General features: G+C 33.1%; 2 protein-coding genes across 2 annotated transcripts; one reads left to right on the top strand and one right to left on the bottom strand.

Moving 5' to 3' along the window:
* Window positions 1-628: 628 nt before the first annotated feature.
* LOC122587810 (G-type lectin S-receptor-like serine/threonine-protein kinase At4g27290) lies at window positions 629-4,444 on the bottom strand. Its single transcript, XM_043759978.1, has 7 exons — window positions 3,112-4,444; window positions 2,608-2,745; window positions 2,376-2,533; window positions 1,866-2,073; window positions 1,528-1,765; window positions 1,280-1,433; window positions 629-1,157 (listed from the first exon to the last, which is right to left on the bottom strand). Exons 1-7 carry the CDS (start codon window positions 4,388-4,390, stop codon window positions 867-869), a joined length of 2,466 nt encoding a protein of 821 aa, XP_043615913.1. The 5' UTR covers window positions 4,391-4,444; the 3' UTR covers window positions 629-866.
* Window positions 4,445-8,048: 3,604 nt separating this feature from the next.
* Window positions 8,049-10,013, top strand: LOC122578047 (cytochrome P450 93A2-like). The gene is made up of 2 exons (XM_043749917.1): window positions 8,049-8,943; window positions 9,290-10,013. Exons 1-2 carry the CDS (start codon window positions 8,050-8,052, stop codon window positions 9,920-9,922), a joined length of 1,527 nt encoding a protein of 508 aa, XP_043605852.1. The 5' UTR covers window position 8,049; the 3' UTR covers window positions 9,923-10,013.
* The last annotated feature ends 5,785 nt before the right edge of the window (window positions 10,014-15,798 follow it).

Genomic DNA, 15,798 nt, shown 5'->3' with positions numbered 1-15,798 from the left:
GTATAATTGTTTGCTGTGTTTTGTATGTACATTCAAGAAACACGAAGATACCGCCACATTTAACCGTTGTTAGAACTACCGCCGCAACACGCGGGTACTCATCTAGTATTCAATATGACAATAGTATCAAAATTTATTTTAAATTTTGGTCATTTGAGGAACAAAATTTTGGCCTTTTCAAAATAATTTGGTCTTTTTTAAAATCACCCTTGGTTTCGTCTTTTTGAGAAACAAGAAGACCCAATTTTGGTGGTGATGTTGTAAACAATAGAATCAAAATTTATTTTAAATTAAGTGTTCAAAACTTGGAGAGGTTTCGTCTTTTTGAGAAACAAGAAGACGCAATTTTGGTGGTAATTTGTAAACAATAGAATCAAAATTTATTTTAAATTGTGTTAAAAACTTGAAGAGGTAAACTGTGAATTACAAGGTCAATATCAATATAGATTACCTATCAATATAGAACCACCGGCTTAACCTTCAATGATTAGGGGTATCTTCTAAATCCATTATGTGGACCCCGGTGTGAGTTTACTCAAAGTCTCGGGTATGAGGCTTGAGGTTCTCATGTTAAAGGTATTTTTCATGGGAAGGAGGTTGGAGGTCAAGACGTCTGAATCAAAACTCATTTTGAGAGAAAAAAAAACCAGTTAGACAGATATTATAGATCACCTAGCATGACGAGTTTAAAAATATAGATACATGACATATTCAGCCAAACAGTACTAATTTGCCATAAGGGCTAAGAAAATGTTAACTAGCTTCCTACAACGACTAGATATCCCAAGAGCGTGATGGATCTAGCTAGCTTATGATATAATAGATACATGCCCAGAAATAACCTTAAACATGTTTAAAATAGTTTCTTATCTACCATATACTTGACTTAATGTTAATCCATTAATAGATGGAACAATTGTGTTGGAGTTGATTTCAGATCTATGAATAAAGAAACCAGGTTTTTTTGGAGAAAGTAGTGAACCTTCACCGTCTAACATGTCAATTACAGACTGTGCGCTAGGTCTATCTTCTGGTCGATTTTGTACACATAATAAGCCAACGTGTACCGATCTCATCAATTCTGAAGTAGAATAGGAATTGCATAAACATGAGTCAACTAGATCGAAAGACTTGTTTTCATTGTAAAGTCTCCATGCCTGACAAATTAAAGTAAGGTAAACCATAAATTAATGTGTTATTATGAGTATAAAATTGTTGGAAACACCAGTATTTTCAAACTGACCAATAATTCAACAAGAAATGAGAAGTCAACACTTACGTGGCCTACTAGGTTATCCGCTTCTTGATTTTCATCAACAAAACCTCTATTTTTCTGGCCGCTCACGATCTCCAGCATTATAACTCCAAAGCTAAAAATATCTGACTTTGTCGAGTATTGACCATTCACTGCATACTCCGGTGATATGTAGCCCCTGATGAGCAGAAGTTAGATAGGCCGAAAAATGATCAAAGAAATCAGACCAAATAATGTGATATAAATTGCAAATGAAGTCCATAGATTCTTACAAAGTTCCCACCACTCTCTTTGTATTTGCTTCACTCTCATGTTCTGTAAACATTCTAGCCAAACCAAAGTCTGATATCTTCGGACGCATATGATGATCGAGTAAAATGTTGCCTGCTTTTAAATCCCTATGTACTACTATAAGCCTAGAATCTTGATGAAGATAAAGAAGACCTCGGGCAATCCCTTGAATTATGTTGAAGCGCTGTGACCAATCAAGTTGTGACTTCCTTATGTCATCTGTTCAATTTGCAACAAGTTAGTTTATGTACATATACAGTATAATATGTATTTCTATAAATCAATTTTGTAGCCGTAAAATCATTGAAATAGAGCCAACCAAATATAAAACTGTCTAGACTTCTGTTAGGCATGTATTCGTAAACTAAAATTGTCTCGTCTTCTTCATTGCAATATCCAAGGAGCTTCACAAGATTCCGATGTTGAAGTTTAGCTATGCATATAACTTCATTCTTGAATTCGTCAACTCCTTGTCGAGAGGACTTTGAGAGTCGCTTCACAGCAACCTCTTGTCCTTCTAGCATACCCTGTGGATAATGTCATTAGTTATTAGCAAATACATTGTTGTTGAAATATAAATTCTTATACATATTATATATCTCTTTTATTCCTTAATGTGGCGGATAGAATTCAAGTAGTATAACTTGTTAAGGTGTAAAATAAAAAAAAGGTAGATGTTAAGTATTTAAACATTAATCTTAGCAGTGATATATTGTCAAAGTTATATGGGTCAGATTAAGTTATTTTCCCCTGTTTTAAAGATTATACACCTTCAAGTAGAACAAACATTATCGATTATCCACGTTATCTTTTGCATAAAAAAGCTTACCTTGTAAACTGGACCAAACCCGCCTTGTCCAAGCTTATTTTCGATGGAGAACTTATTGGTAGCCCTGTAAATTTGTGATAGGCTAAATAATGGCAGCTCCATATTTTCGTTTTTGCTGCTAGATTTGTTATCTTTATCAAGGACTGTTCTTGGCATACCTATGAATCAATAGTTGAAAAAGATCTTATTTCCAAGAATAAAAAGGGGATAAATAACATCATCGGTTACTTGCCTTCTCTTTCCACATTTGATCTCTTCTTCCGCCTAGTCCAGATGTATAGCGCCAATACCAGGCCAACCAAAACAACAGCCATTGTCAAAGTTACAGTAATAATCACACTTTTCGTTCTATGGAGCTTGGAATTGGTATCTACAAGATATTCCAAAGTTTAAATACAATTTAAATATTCTCAAACTTATGGTAATCCATGGTAGTAGCACAACAATAAAAGATCCATCTTTGATACGAAAAACATAAAACTCCTACTTTTTTAGGTAAAACTTATTGTAAAGTAAAGTAAAGTAACCCCCAATACGGTAGAGAGGCTGCTGGTAGAAAAGGACTTCCAGCTTTGCAAGGAGTAAAAACTAAACCCTTGACTTCTGTCTCCAGTGACAAGGGTTTTAACAACTTAAGCCTTGCTTGTTGTTGTAAAACTTATTAAATCAGCCTTATAAATGTAATGAAACTAATCATCAACATGAATTCTAATATAGTGGTTATGTATTGACATACCTAATAGTTCGGAGGCCGCCAATCTAACATAAAGATCTTGCCCAGTTGCTTGGTAGACTCGAACATCAATCAAATCACCAAACCATAGCAAGCATCCAACTGCACCTTCGGTGATGTTTGGATTGGCATAGGCAGTGCAAGAGCAGTTATTTTTGCAAGCAACCTCACACTCTTGGAGGCTCATGCTGTTATTATAGACAGCGTTCTGAGTATCCGGAAATTTCATGTTTGGAAGCTTCAGAAATCCCTCTCTAGGCCCACAATCCAAAGGTCTACTTCGTTGGCATCCCCTAGTCCGATTATCAGAATTTGATGTTTCTGGAATACCTTGTTGAAACCCTTTCAAGCATTTGCAGTAAGGAGGAGTTAACGAAACACAGCTTTCATATGGGCCACACATTCCATATTCATCACACTTATCATTAGGTATTACTAAATCTTGTATCCATCGATGATTGTGTACAATTAGATGCGTAGTGTTTAGCTTGCCATCAGGATTAAGTTTATACATTAGTGCGAATATGGTGCTGTTATGCATGAACTGGAGATGCATATCCTCCTGATTAAGAACCATAATATCTTTGTCTTTGGAATTATAGTGTGTCTGGCCAGCAAACTCGTAACCATTATATGGCCCGAACCTTGTTAACTTTACAGAACTTTTCCACAAATATCCTTGCGGATATTTATCCTTAACCATTAAAAACCTCATGGAATACTCACCCGGGGATGGATCATCCGGATTTTTCCAGGAAGTCAAATATATTTCTCTTCCTGTTACAAGGTTCTTGCCCAGTTTGATTCCTGATACAATAGTATCGCCAGGATAATCAAAACTTTGCCAAATATGATTTTCCTCATCACGACTATCTTCACTCATGATTACCAAATTTCCACTACTCCAAAGCTTTGCTATGGGTTTAACAGCAGTAGTGCTGGATGCAGAGGAGTTGGATGTCCAAACGACCGTGCCACCCCCATCGACAAGAGACATGTTTCCTAGGTTGCCTAGTTTAACCATTCCAAACCGATCCTTAAGTGGGGTCTCTCTGTTAGCAACCCATATAACTGTTAAAGGGGTGATGTTCTTAAACCATATCCCTAGATATCGGTTTTCCGAACTGCCAGGGCTAAAGAAACCTAGCTCATACCTTTCATTTAAAGACGTAATGGTTTCCCCATCGGTAAAGTTTTGATGCAGAGTTATGGTGTCTAATAATGAGCTTGAAGTTGTTAACAATAAAAAGAACAGGCAGGTAATGAAAGGGAGTACTAACATTATGGTTTGAATTTACTGTGCTTTAAATTTCACATATATATTTTGTTTTTGGAATGTTTTGTATGGTTTTGGCATGCTTAATATGTTAGAACTGAGGTTGTATATATAGAAAAAAATCGTCCTAACTTTGATCCGGAATGTATCTCAAACAGTAACATTTTCCTCACTTTTTCCTCGTTTACACATCACATCAGTACTACATCAACACTTCTTTACTAGCTCACCCACAGAAACACTCGTTTTAAAATCACCTTTCTTTTACTTTTTTCGTTTACTAGTTTATTGTTTCCAATTAAATAAAAATTTCATTTTATAAATCGTTAACATTCAACCAGCTCATATCGATCGAGTTTGTTGGAATGGGCCTAATGGCAACGAAATACTTTTTCAAAGTCATGGCACTGCCATGATGGCAGTGTTCACTAACTTAACTATCGTGATTGCCATTAATTGCTATCCACTAAAGATTTTGTCTATGTACTCTTTCATAATGTTCCTAATTAAGTAGTGCATAACTCTAAATCATGCATTTTTTAGACCAAATTGACATGTTTCATTAAAGCCAATAGTAACACAAGTAATTATATTCTTCCATAGTCACCCACCCACAGCCCAGGCTACACGTTCAAGGACCTAGAAATATTACTTGAACCATTATTCTTCCAAAAGTAAACACTACTAGTAATTATATTCTACCATTATGTACGTAAAAGAAACTTTGGTTTATTATTTGACTATTGCGAATTGACTTGTTTTGAACCCAGAAGGTTAAAACCTCAAAAACCCAACAGATTAAAACCCAGAGCCCACATTTTCAGGCCAAGCCTTGAAAACCGAAACCGGCCTGGTTAAACCCGGAACCGAACCGCTCGAGAGATTAACGGACGGGCTTTGGTTTCAATTTTCTTGCAATTTCAGGTTTCGGGTTAAGCTGGGTTGGTCCGGGCCGGGCCGGGTTTTGACCCGTGCTCATCCCTAGACCATAATGAGCTTGTTGGAGGGCCTATTCGCAACGAAATACTTTTCAAAGACACGGAAGTCACTAACGTAACCATCGAGTTTCCCATTTATTGCTAGCCACTGTAGATCCATCAAAATAACTTTACGACTTCACAACTGATTTTGGATTTATACTTTTTCAAAATTTTCCAAAGTAGTGCGTATAACTCAATCATGCATTTTCAAGTTAGATCAAATTATCATCTTTCATTAAAGTCAATATGAATGTCATAGTTTAGTTGGATTTATATTTTGTTTAACTTACACAAAATAATTATATTTTTATTATAAAATATAATAGGTAAGCTTCTTATAAGAAAAATACAATTTTTTTTATTACACTAACAACCATTAAGGCCGTAGATAGTATTTTTCTTTATACATCATATCAATAAGTAAAGTTACTAAGGCTGGTCCCAACCCACCCGTCCACCCCTCTTACACCACCTCATCGTCGAAGATGAGGTTGGCACAACCCTCATCCACGGCCTCATCGTCGAGCGCCATCCACCCATTGATGAGTGAAGACGGGGACAGAGAGAGAGGACGTGGGGCCAACTTTTATTTTTTCTATTGCATAAGAGAGGATGTTTAATTTATTCTAAATTGAGGAAGAGGTTAGGAAGAGATAAGATTAGTAGTGAGAGTAAAAGAGGTAATTTAAGAGAGAAAAAAACTGAGGTAACAGTTAGGAACATGTAAAGAGTTGGAAGAGGCCTAAAACCACAACCCAAACTATACGTTCAAGTACCTAGGTCATAGGTATACTACTTTGACCATATTATTCCTCTATTAAGTAAACATAGGTAAATATATCCTTCCATTATGTACGTGAAAGAAACTTTGTACGTGTTAAATTAATCTTTATTTTTATATCTATATCTATATTTTATATTATAAAGCAAATAAGGTTTTTTTGTTTAAGTTTTAAGTTTTAACTTTCAACAGATAAATTTTAACAATTCATCAAAAACACATCTATCTAAACTACTCGTCATCATCGCCGCCACCACCAACACCAATAATTGACCACCGCTGCCACCGTCGTGCGCCACCACCACTATTACGTTGCCAACACCGCCACCACCTTCACCATCGTGGCTACCATATATTACACCGTCCAATCACGCGGGTATTGTTCTAGTTTTTTTCCAAATAAACATTTTATTTAATAGCTATTAACCAATCACAATCTATTTATCTTTTGAACAGTGAGGCAGTATTTGAAGTCAGGGGACACCTCCTCATACAATGATGAAGCCTTACACATAAGATTGCGGAACTTGAGAATCGGGATCGGATCAGCGGCCGGGGGGGGGGGGTCAGGATTTTTTAAAAATCGAATCGGTGAATAGTGAGTTTTTTATGTACAAAATATAGTTTTTGAAGTTATATGTAAGAAAAAATTAAAAATATATATAAAACCTCAAATTTAAACATAACATAATTTTTCAACTTAAACATAGTTGTCTAGAAACTCTAACATTATTGATAAAAGCTTAAAAATAAAATAAAATAAAGGTTTGGCTTAGGTTGAGCCGATCCGATACAGTCGAGTCTTGACCAATACAGCTGAGTCTTGACCAAGTTGACCCGAGTCTGGAACCTTGACCGATTTTCAGATCGAGTATGGCGAACTCGTATCGTCAGTCGATCGATACACGATCCGACTCGGATGTATCGGCCGAGTTTCACAACACCGCTTACATGTACTCTAGACTACGAAATGTAGATCATGGAAAAAACCCCACACGTTAGTCACTCCAAAATGTCAAATCCAAGACCCATGAGGATGCAATCTATTAGTTTCAAATACTAATCACAATCTTTTTTTATCAAATTAACTTTTGCTTACATACCCCATTATAGTTAATGCAAAATAATTTAATCTTACTTATTAATAAAAATATGCTAAAGTTCTTAATTAGCTTTTCCGTTTGCTCAAACATGCTTAATTTTATTTTAGTTTTCCTTAAAAAAGTTTGAAAAAAGTGAATTTTTTTGAAAGTTATGTATCGTCAATAGAAGATGAAGAAAGAAACATGAAAGATAAAAAAACATTGTAATATTATTGGTCTTCTCATATGAAAACTCAGTTTGTAAACATGTGTTTGTAATTTGTTTGTTATATTTTCACTTTTTTCAATTTTTTTACTTTTTTCACCTCAAAACTCTATAAAAACTTCATCATTTTCACCATTTAAATTACTACAACTTTCAAAACCTTTTTTGGATTTATTAATATTTTCTTCAATATACTAGTGTTTTTATATTTAATATAATAATTTTAAATTTATATAAATGTATTTATATAACATTGATTATCCATATATTAATTTTATTTTTTAATTCTTTATGTGTTGATAAATTTTACTTCATATAAATTTTGTATAATTTTCTATTATTATACGATCAATTAATTTTGAAATTATGAAAAATTATAACATAACCGTATCAACGCGTGGGAAGTAAATTTCTTATTAAAAATATTAACATAGAATCTATTTCTTAGCATTTTTTTTGTATGACCTTCTATTGGATAACATTAGTATTGAGCATATATATAATCATTTCCTTTGACCAAATGAGGTCTGATATTTATAAATTCTAGCAAGGTTGTACTTGTTTTTGCACATCATTATTTAGAACTTTACTTTACCATGGGTGACATAGAACCCTACATTCCTTTCTTTTTTGTATGCCTCATATCCACCATCTTAGTCTGGGTATTTTCGAAATCTAGCTGCGCTAAATCTCATATTCCGCCGACTCCATTTGCCCTTCCGATTATTGGACATCTCCACCTACTCTTGTCCATCCCGCATCAAGCTCTTCACAAGCTTTCATATCGATATGGGCCCATATTTCGTCTCTTTTTGGGCTCCAAACATAGCGTTATTGTTTGTTCACCAGTAATGGCAAAAGAATTCCTTAAAACACATGAACATGTGTTTTTAGATAGACCCCGAATCTTAGCCACAGATTACATTAGTTATGGAAACAAAGGATTGGTAGTTACTTCTTATGGACCGTACTGGAAGTTCATGAAAAAGATAGTTATGTCAAATCTCCTAAATAGAAAAACACTAGACATGCTTAGTTCAGTTAGACACAAAGAGATGAACGGTTTTATAAATTCAATATCAAAAAAGGCGAGAGTTGGGGGGGCTGTGAATCTTGGCAAGGAGCTGATGAAGCTAGTTAACAACGTGATATCAACAATGCTGATGGGTGACAAATGTACAGATGAGCAGGAGGATGTTGCAGATGATTTGATGAGCTTGGTTGCTGATATGTTTCAGGCATCTGGAATCTTTAACCTTTCCGATTACATATGGTTGTTTCAAAGTCTAGACTTGCAGGGAGTAGGAAAAAAAGCGAAAAAGTTTCGTGCAAGATTAGATGTAATGTTAGAGAAGATCATAAAAGAGCATGAAGAAGCAAGAAAGCATGGTGGAGAACTGAAAGATTTGCTTCACATTTTACTCGATATAGAACAAGATGAGAGCATGGAAATAAAGTTGAGCAGAGAAAATATCAAAGCCTTCATCCTGGTAATATTGATGGGATTTTATTTGCAACCTCAATCTAACTATTTCGTCTTTAAATGCAAACATTTATGTTAAGGCTCTGTATATAAACCAAAACTTAATTAATTCTCGTGATCTGCTTACTTTATGATCAAATAAATAGTTTCACTATTTTTGATAATGATTGTGAGAGTGGATATATTACTTAAACTAATTATTTGGTGTGAAATTATTCAGCTATCCGAGTATCTAACATGCTATGTTTTCTAGACAACTGATTATCTCATTACCAATTCATTCAAATTGTACAATCACTTCAAAAAGCTCGCTTTTAACAAAATTACACTTTTTTTTTTTTTTTTCATTTTAGGACATCTTTCTTGCTGCAATAGACACTTCAGCGGCTACCATGGAATGGGGTTTATCACAACTAATCAATCACCCAGATATCATGAAAAAGGCACGTGAAGAAATCCATCAAGTTGTCGGTGAAAATAGGCTTTTGCAAGAATCAGACATACCAAACCTTCCATACCTACAAGTAATTGTGAAGGAAACATTACGTCTCCATCCAGCGGTCCCAGTGTTCATACGAAAATCAACAGAAGATGTTATGGTGGCAGGTTACCATATTCCAGAAGAAACTCTAGTTTTTATCAATGTGTGGGCCCTTGGCAGAGACCCAAATCATTGGGAAAGCCCACATGAATTTCGGCCCGAAAGATTCCAAGGAAAAGAGAACGAATTAGATGTGAGAGGGCAACATTTTCACATATTACCATTTGGTAGTGGGAGGAGGATGTGCCCCGGAATATCACTTGCACATTTTATAGTACACACAACGCTTGGGACAATGATTCAATGCTTTGACTGGAAGGCCGGGAAAGATGGAAATCTACAAAGTGTTGATATGGAAGAGGGTTACGGGCTCACACTTACTAGAGCTAACCATTTGGTATGTGTCCCGGTGGCTCGTATTGATCCTATCCCATTTTCAATGTAACATGTCATGCATAATGTATCCCAACCGAATATCCACTCATCCTGATGTTAGCATGTTTGCAACTAAAATAAGAGGAAATCATATCTATCCATTTCATGTATTAAGTTTTTATCAAATACATTAAAACATATTATCTAGCATTGGTAGTTAATACGTTTTAACACGAAAACTCATTTGCAAGAACGAAATATGGGCAACACGGAAAATAAAGTTAGAAAATAAAGTAATTCAGAAAGAAGGGGGTTTTTGTGACCGAGTTGTCACGTTGCAAAAGTTAGAAAATAATTAGTAATCCTGAAAGATTAATCGAAAAGAAATCCGGTATGACCGGGGCAGGGATCAATTTGAATTTTTTTTTTTTATAGTTTTTTTGTGTCCTATTAGCTTAAGAGAGGGAATTCTAAATCTTATCCCACCATATTTACATACATTTTGGTAACCAAATGACTTAGTAATTCAAGATGGGACTCCTTTTAGGCATTAGTGGTTGTCAATTGTCTTAATATCAATTGATTTCGCATGCCAGTCGATACATCATGAGAATTTGATCTTAGTGAAAGTCAAGTTCAAAATTCTTTGTGAACAAATGAGTTATATGATCTTTATAATACGACCATTTTTGAAAGAAATAAAAGAACCATGGACTTAAGATATCTTTCTACAAACTAACTTTCTTGATGGTTTTTACTATACTTCTAACCTGGTGTGACAAGTGAAAAAAAAATCAATTTCTATACTACAAATTTTTCATATTTTCTAGGACCCACACGACTCTTTAAGGCTATGTTAGTTAAGATGGTAGTTGAAATGTAACATCTCAAACTTTTCGTTTAACGGTTGACTTAAGTCGTTGAGTCAACATTAGCTTCCATTAAGTCTCTAAACGAGTTAATGCATATGTGCGATTAATGTATTATATGTGTAATGTGTTTAATGCCTTAAGAATATGTCTAATGATGTAATGTGTATTATATGTGTAATGTGTTTAATGCCTTAAGAATATGTCTAATGATGTAATTTTATAGTATTCCCAGTAGTTAATATAAAGCTTTAAACGTGACTGGTGTTAAACAAAATAAAACTCAATTAATTTTTTAAAGTATCTAACATCATTTTATCAATTTTATGTGAGTGTTTTAATGTTCTTTTTATGTTTTTTTAGATAGTCCGTATTTAACATGCCCAAGAGAGAGATTTCCTCTCTTATCTTCAAATCTAGATATGAGATCGAGACCCAATTTCTTATCTTTCGGCTTAGGTTTTACCTTGCCGTCGTGAATATTTTTTCAAGGGTAAAGTCTTAGGCCGGAGGTCTTTGTGAAAGGAACCTGTCTACCTTCGTATAGGGGTAGGGATGTCTGTATTATACCTCCCCCATACCTGGTTGTTGTCGGATTGAGTCCCGTTGTCGTTGCCATAACTTGCCATACAGAGACGAGTGTCGGATTCAACAAATGTATGTTATGTAATTGATAAGTTATAATTGGATATATATTTAATGGTCTAAAAATGATTAAATACAATAATTTTTATAGGAATATGCCTACTTTGATATATGTTTTGTGAATTCCAGGTTTGAGTTTAAAGGTTGCAAAATGGCTTAAATGGTGATTTAGTGATTTCTTCGAGTACAGTTCGTGACGTTGACGTGTCATGCTCAATATGTTCGGTTAACACCTAGGTCAAAGAAGATTTGTTTTAGTCGTGCGCATGGAGAGAAATAATAGAGTTACCATTTTATTAATTAAATTGAAGAAGAATTGTTTGCTGTTTTCTTACTTTGGGTCGTGGATCTCTAATCAGCCCAACATCTCATTTGAAGTCCGAACGAGCAAGACACAATAAAGCCCATACTTTTGTTAGTTATCATCTATGCAACAAGAATTTATTTTATTGATCGGAAGATTACTATGTCCGGCTAAGGTTTTTGCAATCTCTCCCGATTAACAATTGTTAGTTTATTTTATTTGATGAACTTTACTTTCAGTCACGTAAACATTCATGTCTTTGGTTTATAATTCATATGACTGATTGAGTATTTATTCACTATTATTTGATTTGAATTTTTGTAAGACAATATACTGTGAGTTAATGCTTTGTGCCGAGTCCACCTAGTTTAAGGATTAAGACAGGTCATCTAATTAACATAGGTTGTGTCCAAAACTGTTCTTGTCAATTAATAAAATTATGTTTATGTAATTTAGAATAAATACTCGGTAAAGTTTATTAGGTAAATTAATGCGACTTTTGATATTCGGGAGGGATGCAGTTTTAATTATTGTTTATAACTTTATTTTTATTTTTGTCTTGTTTTATTAATCTAAGTCTAGCTATTTAGTTAATTAAAATTAGTTTTCTTATTTTTAAAACCAAACGAAAATTGTTAAAGCTTGACTATAACTACAGACGCTCTTCGTGGGAACTGTCACACCCCACTTATGGCGGAATTGTAGGATATGAAGAAAAGATATAGCAATAGCACATGGACTTTATAATAGAGTCATACTAAATGAAATCCAAATAATTGTGATTTCCACAAGCGGGATAAGTCTAGGCAACACGCCTCAAATAGCAAAAGAAATGTAACAAATAACAAATAGCGTTCAATGTTCAAATGCAAACTAGGAATCCATGAAGGATCTCTTTATTGGTCTTCCTAAAGCCCATATGCCCAGTCTCCTTAAGCATTATTATTACTTGAAAATGAATGCTCGAAAATGTCAACATAATGTTGGTGAGTTCGTAGGTTTAAAGGAATACAAATGAGTTTGTTGTGCATGATATATGAGGTTTGGACAATAGTGTAAATATAAACATGTAGTAGCATGTATGCATACCAAATACCGATCAATGCCATCATAGTTTTCCAACAACACAAACTCATCACTGCTTGCCAACAACACAATCACATCACTACTTGCCAACATCTCAATAAAACACTGTAATACCAACAACTACCAGCTGGAGTATATAGTTGGTCGATAGATTTCAAATAGTCTTCAATAGATATCAACAGACATCTATTGCATCATAGAATCAACACAAACAAGCTAGCATACGCCTTTCATAATTACACGTATTTGTCCAAGAAAACAAACAAGTTTTGGCAAAACTAGTAAAGAAATGAAAAGTGTTTTGAGCATCATTTTCCCCCAAATAAATAAAATAAAAAGGGGCCACGAAACTCACCTCAATCAGCAAGCAGTTGTGTAAAGTCCAAAAGATCACTAGAATCTATACGACATATACATGTACAAGTTACAATTATTGAACATGGTCAATAACCGTCCATTATAACCTGCATTTGATGAAATACACATATGGCTACTCTCAAAGTATTCATAAAATGATTTGTCATATTTTATTAAGTTATAAGTCATATAACTTAATATAGAGTATTTGTCTTGATGATTTATGATTAAATTCTACAAACTCATATTCACTGGAATTTTTGGTAACTTTATCAATTTTTATTCCGGATTACCCGAACTAACCAAGTCCTTAAATTATTACCACTGTAACTTTTATGTGTTAGATACTTAAATGAATTTTTACAGAATTTATTTTGTACTTGAACTATTTTTAAAAATTCGATAATTACAGACTAATTAGAAAATTCACTGTTTGCGCGCAGAAAAGTTTTATAAAAGTTATGGGCCTTCGAAGCTTCAAAAAAATCCAATTTTTTTACTGTACACTCTGAACATCTTAAAAATGTTTCTTCAAAAATATAAACTTCCAGTTCATAAAATCGACCAAGATATGACTATTTGAATTCGACCTAAATCTGTTCAGAAAACTCAGCTTTGTGCAGTTTTGTTATAAAATTCGTTTGACAACCTTAAACTTCATATTTTGATACGAAACCACTTCCACCAGAAAGTAGACTTCCTGAACTTAATTTTAGACACCAAAATCGTGACTTAACCATCTTCCATGACCAAGATACGACCTTTTAAAGTTAACAAACCGAATCTGTCACTACTACAAAAATAGCTATTAGTCTATGCTCATTTTACATGGTTAGCAACAAAACCGTGTAAAATAGAGAAACGCAGAATTCTTAACACGGTTCATTATATATAATTGTATAAAAAGGTAAATTCAGGCTTTTTGACACGGTTGTTTATAAAAAACGTGTAAGAAAGTTTTACCAGTACTATTCTTTGACTTATGCCATTATCTAACTCTCATTTTTTTTATTTTGTTTCACCTACTTTTTTCTATCTCTCCACACATACTTCTCTTATTTTCATCTAGTTTTATCTCTCCACATCTACACTTATTTTTATCTATTTCTACATCAACATCTCATCCTATCTCCCATTTGATCTACCTACGATGGATCTACAAAATACACACACGCAAGATCAAAATTTTTTAGATCTATATTTATATTTTTAGATCTATTGTTATTTATATATCTATTGTTATTTTATAGTTATAGATCTATTGTTATTTACATTTGCTCTCTATATTTTTTTAGTCAATTTACTTATTTTTTTTTTGCTATTTTTTGTTACTACTAATTTTAATTCATGTATTTGTTATTTCATATGCTTATTGAGTTGAGGCATACTATTGACTTCTCTGCAAAACAGGTACAAAAATTACCATAAATCCCTGTTTATGTTTCTAATTAACTAAAAGTGTTTTGTTTGTTAATGGTTTTATGTAGTCAAGAGAATATGACAGTGAAGTTGTTGGAAGAATCAATTTGTGCAACAAAATCTTAGAATTTCATTGTTACATGTGTATAGAGATATATAAAACAAAAGATTAATGATATAAAAATTTTTCATTTTTTTTGTTCATTATACCACTTTCGATCCAAAGCTGCGGCACGTGTGTTGATTATAAAAGGAAATGGAAGCAAATATGTTCAAAGAAGGGAAAAGAAGCATATTGTAACACAGCCACCGAAGGATTTTTTTTTTTATTTCTAAAAAAGACATTTTACACGGTTTTTAAAATAAACGTGTACAAAAGTAACCATTTGACACGGTTAAAAAATTGTGTCAAAAGGGGTAAGAATCAGTTACACTACTCTTTTACACGGAAGAGAAACCGTGTAAAAAGCCACTTTTTAACCGTGTAAAAAGCCACTTTTTGTAGTAGCGTGTCCAGATTCTGAAATAACTCAACTTACTGTTATAAAGACTATTACAACTAAATATTTATAGATAAACTTTTAAATCTTTCCAACACCTATTTACATCTGTTATTATGATTTCCATGCCTTCATAATTGGATTTCTTTAGTTACATTAATTATTATGCTACATTAAATACTTAAACTTTTAACATTAATATGATTTATACTTCAAGTTTTTGACTTAACCCTAAAAAAACACCTTTCATTCATTATTATAAATTTTGCCATAATATATATATATATATATATATATATATATATATATATTCATCAACATAGGTTAATTATAAATAAAGATTAATAAATAAAAAGATATGCTTATATATATACATATATATATATATGTATATACATATATTATATGAAAAGAGAAGACAAGTGATTTACCCCAAGATTGATGATTTCCTTCTTAGATACCTTGAAAAAGAATAGAATATAATCTTTAAGAATTTTATTATTAATTGTAATTTAAATCAAGATTCATAAGAATTAAAATTAAGCTTACCAAAAAAATTATAGCTTTGATCCTGAGAGTTTCCCTCTTTTTTTTTCTCTCTGGGTGGACGCAAGAAAAGAGAAGAAGGAGAAAAATAGTTTTTTTTTGTTTAGGTATTTACTTATATTTATTATAAGGATAAGTGTTTTAGAGTTTGAATGTAATTAGGATATATTAATATATAATTTAACAAGAGTTCTAATAGAAATACAACTTCTCTTTTTTT

Source organism: Erigeron canadensis, chromosome 1 (genome assembly GCF_010389155.1).
Source record: "Erigeron canadensis isolate Cc75 chromosome 1, C_canadensis_v1, whole genome shotgun sequence".
Taxonomy (NCBI): Eukaryota; Viridiplantae; Streptophyta; class Magnoliopsida; order Asterales; family Asteraceae; genus Erigeron; species Erigeron canadensis.
Note: the sequence above shows the minus strand (reverse complement) of the source record. Positions and strands in the feature narration are given on the sequence as shown.

Bases quoted from the DNA above. Each gene is read 5' to 3' on its own strand.
- LOC122587810 (XM_043759978.1), bottom strand. From the start codon at position 4,390: ATGTTAGTACTCCCTTTCATTACCTGCCTGTTCTTTTTATTGTTAACA. The intron at 2,534-2,607 runs GCAAGTAACCGA...ATTGATTCATAG, and splicing joins ATCAAATGTGGAAAGAGAAG to GTATGCCAAGAACAGTCCTT. The intron at 1,766-1,865 runs GTTGGCTCTATT...CAAATTGAACAG, and splicing joins TCTAGACAGTTTTATATTTG to ATGACATAAGGAAGTCACAA.
- LOC122578047 (XM_043749917.1), top strand. From the start codon at position 8,050: ATGGGTGACATAGAACCCTACATTCCTTTCTTTTTTGTATGCCTCATA. The intron at 8,944-9,289 runs GTAATATTGATG...TTTTCATTTTAG, and splicing joins ATATCAAAGCCTTCATCCTG to GACATCTTTCTTGCTGCAAT.